General features: G+C 39.9%; 1 protein-coding gene across 1 annotated transcript in view; it reads right to left on the bottom strand.

Moving 5' to 3' along the window:
• Positions 1 to 251: 251 nt before the first annotated feature.
• flt4 (fms related receptor tyrosine kinase 4) overlaps positions 252 to 6,086 on the bottom strand; it is a 48,344-nt gene continuing 42,509 nt past the window's right edge. The window contains exons 23-30 of the mRNA XM_063491317.1: positions 3,605 to 3,727; positions 3,347 to 3,458; positions 3,034 to 3,133; positions 2,691 to 2,796; positions 2,479 to 2,603; positions 2,003 to 2,123; positions 1,744 to 1,829; positions 252 to 861 (exon numbers count right to left, since the gene is read on the bottom strand). Coding sequence (XP_063347387.1) covers positions 642 to 861; positions 1,744 to 1,829; positions 2,003 to 2,123; positions 2,479 to 2,603; positions 2,691 to 2,796; positions 3,034 to 3,133; positions 3,347 to 3,458; positions 3,605 to 3,727 — 993 coding nt within the window. The 3' untranslated portion in view covers positions 252 to 641. The remainder of the gene's footprint in view (positions 862 to 1,743; positions 1,830 to 2,002; positions 2,124 to 2,478; positions 2,604 to 2,690; positions 2,797 to 3,033; positions 3,134 to 3,346; positions 3,459 to 3,604; positions 3,728 to 6,086) is intronic.

Below are 6,086 nucleotides of genomic sequence, written 5' to 3'. Positions count from 1 at the left end.
CACTCCTTTTATTCGCCCTCCATCCCTCTGTTTACTTCCGTCACTTATTACTTGTTAGCAATGTTGTGAGTCTAAGTGTGTCCACCTCCACTGAATGACACAGATGCCACAAATATCTGTTTACTTCGCTGACTAAATCATCACAGAGCTTGTGGCTCTTTCTCACTGTGGGCCAAAACACAAATTGACACTTTACTCCACTGAAGTACAGCTTTTACGACAGATCCAACTCTAAATTCATATTTATCATTGGAAAAAACAAGCAGAAGGAGATAAAATTCTTTATTTCCTCTTGTATGAGTCATAATTTGCACAAATAAAGAAAGAATTCTCTGCATATAAAAGATAAAAAATATATATATGTGTGACTAGAAAATACTTGTGGTTTGTTTTTGTCATAATGCTGCCACGCAGTGGCTGGTTAGAGGAACTTCAGGCGCATGTAGCTCAGTCCATTTGTTGAGGCAACAGTCTGAGAGAGGAAGGATTTCGAGATGAGGAGAAAGTAATCATGAGAATCTAAAACCTGATCTTCAATATAAAAAAAGACTAGTTACATGTCAATACTGAGATGTTACTGCAAACCATCCTCAACCTCAGCTGTCTGTGTTAAACCCCTTTTTTATGCATCTTTGGTAAAATTACACATTCGAAGAGGCCAGGGAGGTGGTGTTCGGTGAGGAGTAGAAGTCACAGAAGCCCTCCTCGGACAGGTGTCCGTACTCGTTGTTGTAGAAGGTCTGACCTGACAGTTGGCTGAAGAAGTTGGGCCGGAGCCTGCAGCTGCCTGTGGCACGGCTTTGATCCGGGGAACTGTGAGAGGCTGTCAGAGGCTCCGTGCTGCTGCTACTGTTTATACGACTGAGGAAAGAAGGAAAAAAATTACAGACTCACAACTCAGGCTAAACAACTCAACTTTCTGTGAATTTTGATTGATACAATTCTCTATAACCTAGATAATCATTGCTGAACTCCCCTGCTTACTACCATGAGCTTATTATTGCAAGACAGTCCCGAATACACAAATCCCCAGCATGCACACTTACGAAATATTTGTGCAAAATGATGGAGCCCAGCTGCTTGAAGACATTATTAAGCAAAAGACTTTCGGAGGCACCAAAGATACTGACACACTGATTTATTATACGTACTATATTATGTGTAAGAATGAATAATACATCCTCTAAATGAGTGAATGTAATAAAGAAAGGGATAGTTTATTTATTTTTGACTCCTTTTTGATCAGAGCATCTGCTCACATAGGCTCCTCCTACACTTTGCTGTAGGAGGAAGTTCTCCATAAAAGCATGCTTTTTTCACTTTTAGTTTATGTTGGCTTTTTACAACATTGCAACTCTCAAAATGTTGCTAATACCCAGGTTTGAGTGACTCAGACAGTTGTTTACTCCCACTTACCCATGCATAGATTGAGACTGCACTGATGCTTACTTTCTTTGCAAATCTAGTTTCGTTCCACATAAAGCAGCGGGTGACTATTCTACAGTTTCCGAGCAAAAGAGCGCAAATGTTTTCTCATATTGACTCTGAAACATGTGGAGCATAAAGGCATCGATTTCTAATGCTTTTCTTTAACTCGACAGTCATTGTGCTGTTACACGGTGAGAAATGAGTGTGTAGCGGTCCAAATGTCAGATGGTGTGACTAAACAGCTGGCTGCGTACGTCTAGTGCTTCGATTCCAGTTTTCACAGATATTCAGATTTTTGCTTTCATATCATTTAACCTTTTCAAGACGACACCCCCGTGGTTGTGCTCAATTCTCTCAAATTCTTCGGAGGCCAGAACCATCCCGCTGTCAGTCTGGTTGTCCTAGAGAAAAGATACACAGGTTGACGCAGCTGCTACATCTGTCTCGACCAAGAACGACCATTTTTAGTAATAAACATAGGTGATAATGTCAAGAAAAGTCTAAAAAAGCATTCAGAAAATGTCACCAGTCAGTTCACCTTTTCCAACAACTGATAAGAGGATAAGAAGCTTACTTGAGGAGGTTTCTGTGGATGCATCTCAAGAGGCAACTCTTCAAAGGTCTTCACTCTGGGCTGGCATATTTTGGACGGCCCCACGAACACACAGCCAGCAAAGGGCACACAATTATAATACCTGACCGAAAGATAGAGAAAAGGCAATGATCGCAAACAAACTTGAGCTGCATATTGCATTTCTATTTTTAATAATTGAAACACAAATTTCAGTTTACCAGCATTTTCTGGACATTAATTGGAATCTTTACATAGCTATTGGAATCCTTATATATGTTGTATTTATGATGCATTATGTTCATGACAAAGTGAGAGTTTGATAAATCCAACCATAACAATCTGCTCAAGCAAACACCTCAGAAAAAAGGGATTCATGATAAGAAGTCCTACTCATGTGTGATCTTTTAAATCAAAGACAGTATCATTCATATCGTTTTATGGGGTCTGGTGGATAAAAGGGGATTGCTCTCTTGTACCTTGTGGGCATAGTGTTGCAAGCGAGTCTCAGTTCTTCCTCAGATGGCGGGCGCGAAGAGGCTTGAGAGAAACCATCGTCTTCAGAGTTCTGTGAGTGGTTCAGGGGGATGTAGTCCTTCCCATCCTGAAGGAAATAAGAACAAGATCCAGACCCCAAGAAAGAAAAACTACAGAAGACAGTTGGAAACATTATCTCTCCAGCAGAACTTACAGGTAGACTGTTGTCCTGCAGCAGGTCTCCCAGGATCTGGACCAAGGCGGGGAAGGTGGGCCTCTCTTTTGGCTCGCCCTGCCAGCAGGCCAGCATGATGCCATATCTACCAGCAGAGGGAAGCGCAGTCTTAACAAGAATAACAGCCTCTAAAATGCATCTACAAATGCCATCCTATATTGTTCCCTAGATGTGCAAATCAACTTAATGACACTAAAACGGAAGTCACTCTTCTAACTGGTTAACCCAGTTAAAGACATTAAGAGCAATATTTTCTTCCTGACAGCAGGAGCATTTTTTTCTCTTGAAGATGCAGAAAGAAAGAGAGAAACTAAATGCTTACATTTCAGGAGAGGCAGTCTCCGGTGCTCTCATCCTGACGCCCTCTTTCAATCGCTTGCAAAACTCTTCGTCAATCTGTACCCCCGGATACGGAGATGCACCTAAGAAAAGACCAATATCAACCACCACATTAGGAACAGGAAGACAAATGACTGAGTGCTTGGATAATAGGGATGCTGATTCGTCCTGCTCGTAAAAGTTCATTGCTTTTGGCACCGGCAGACATTTATAGATATTTTCAATCACAAGAGACTGGGTTCTGCACAGATGACATAAAAGATGCGTGTGCACGTGTTATGATTCCGACTTTTTACCGAGTGAAAAGATTTCCCAAAGGAGAACTCCAAAGGACCACACGTCACTCTGGCTGGTGTACACTTTGTCAAAGATGCTCTCTGGGGCCATCCACTTCAAAGGGAGGCGAGCCTGAGAGAACATTAAAACAGATATGACAGGCAGATAAAACACAACTGAGACTCGCCATTAAAAGTAATCTTTATGTGGGTGGATAAAAAGAAATAATAACAATTAAAAAGTGTAATCTTTCCCGGGAAGCTAAAGTGGTGACATACGTTGCCTTTCCTGACGTAGTCGGGGTCTTTGTAAATGTCTCGGGCCAGCCCAAAATCACAGATCTTCACAATGTTGTTCTCTGATAGGAGGATGTTACGGGCGGCCAGGTCTCTGTGGATACACTGTGGATACACACAGGACCATGCATACATCATAACTCTGCAGACAGGTGTTTGAGTATGTGCGTGATTTTTAAGTGGTTGCATGCACTGTGTCCGCCTTGTTTCCTCTGCGTAAGTGTTATTTGGGAGAGTGTAAATAGCAACTTGACCATTTTTTAAAACCAGGGAGTGTGTTTGTGTCTGCGTGTGCCAGTTTGTAACTGGGGCTGGACTGTATCTCTTCCAGCACCATTCACAAACCTGGCAAACAAACACAGCTTTGAGTGGTTTGGGGGAGTCAAATAAAGCCAGCCAGTCTGCTGTTGTAAGTCTCAGTATCACATTCATTACAAGTTGCAGCTGCTCCCTTTTTTCCGATTTAATCGTTTATCCAGTCACAGTGCAATGAACCATAGCAATGCGTATCAGTGTTTTGGTAAAACACAATTTTTAAAAGCTTATTTTGACAGTGTTTTGAGTTCATGGGGATCAAATCAGCTCACCATCAAACCAAAACAATCCAATAACACACCTCTCTAACGCCTGGAAAATGTGAGAATTCAGTTTGCATCAAAGTGTTTGAAACATCTCTCCTGTCTGCGAGAAGTATTCCTCAAAATTAACACACAATTTTAATTTTATTGCTTTACTTGTACCTGAATGCTTTTAATGTAATTTTGAATGCAGACAAAACTTCCATTCTAAGTTGATTTAATGTTTTTTTAATATTCCTGAATTTTAAAAAAAAGTCATATTATTTTAAATCAGTTTAGTCCTATCTCATTCAGTGTACTTCAATTTTAGCTTATAGTGACTGTACAAAGTGATCATATTCCTTCTTAGCTTTGGACTTCAATAAAAACTGCTCTGAGAAAAGCTCACCTCTTACCTCTTATGTAAAAAGATTTTGCTAGTTAGACAGTATAACTCAGGAGGCCTAGATACTTTGTGATAACACTCCTGATGCACTTCCAGTGTCAAGGTCAGGTGGCAGAGTCACTATGAGAAATGACAAGTACTTAGGAATTGTGCTTAATATTTAAATTGAGTAGTCCCAGTTTTTGCTACTGTGTATTTTCTCCACATTACCAGAGCAACAAATGCAGTTGCTGCAGAACAGATTGAATGATCACTTCATTAATCATAATACACTACTGTTTTTAACCTGCTCACATGTATTTCTAAAATAAATTTGAACATAAAAGGCACTATAATAATATAATAATACCAGTAATAATAAAATAGTGACCATACAGGGTAATAGAATATATAAAATACCATAACACTTTAAGCGCCTCTACAAACTGTGCTATTTCTAAGCTGGGATTTAGTTTCTTTTTCATGTTGTCTATGCAGTTAGTACACAACGATTGTCTACTTTAAACACGCACCAGTAAGTCCTCTCATAAAGAGAACAAATCTTAGTTACAGTGTATAAAGTCTCACCACTAGATGTCAGTAGATTGCAGCTAAGTTAAGTGCGCAATCCTAGCTACGGTGGCCACTATAGGACAAGTCATCTGTAGCGAGTCTAGGCTTTAGTCCAGCTGTCGATATTTACATTAGTGTAACTAACATTGCTGAACTGTGACGCTTAGCGAGTAAACTCTTGTACGATGTGAGAATTTTATCAAAGTGTTTGTCGGAGGGAACGTGTGATATTTAGGACAATTTTTTGAACAGCCTAACATTAGCTGACATAATGTTAGCTTGTAGCCATCTGTTGTTGTTTAGCCGGCTCGTTTTGCGCTGTCTGGAGATTGGGAGGGTTGTATCCAATCTGCTGACAACAGGTAAGTATCTCAAATACATAAGAATATTTATGCAAAATTTTGTGCGTTAGAGCCCTGAGTTCAGTTCATCGACGAGGTTTGAGGTAAGGATGAACAGGATTACATTTTATTCTGATGCCGGTTGCATTGTCTGTATTTTTAATGGTTTCAATTTTTTAAACTCAAAAGAAAACTACGGATAATGGTACCTTTAAATGACATTTAATGTATTGATGCTGTGTTGATGCTGGTGACTTTATTGTTCTTGTATACAGTGTATTGGTATTTGTGGTAGTACTGCCCAGGTTCAAGTCCTTTTCCATCAGCAATGGTAACTACTCTTCTTATGTGGTGTATCTCAAGGCTCCATTCTGGGTCCAGTGCAGTTTCCTTTGTTATGCTATCACTGGGGCTATATTTGTAACATAAACCCTTGCCAATTCTGGTAAGCAATGCCTCTGTCAATTCCTTAACCTGTTCTTTAGTTGATGTTAAAACCTTAAGAGTAATTAGTGATTCAGCAGGCAGTTACACCATCCCCTAACATCTTCATATTTTGTGTCCCCGGCATTATATTTTAAACCTCAGGAAAAGAATCATTGTTATTT

The sequence above is a fragment of the Pelmatolapia mariae genome, linkage group LG2 (genome assembly GCF_036321145.2).
Source record: "Pelmatolapia mariae isolate MD_Pm_ZW linkage group LG2, Pm_UMD_F_2, whole genome shotgun sequence".
In the NCBI taxonomy this organism is placed as follows: Eukaryota; Metazoa; Chordata; class Actinopteri; order Cichliformes; family Cichlidae; genus Pelmatolapia; species Pelmatolapia mariae.
Note: the sequence above shows the minus strand (reverse complement) of the source record. Positions and strands in the feature narration are given on the sequence as shown.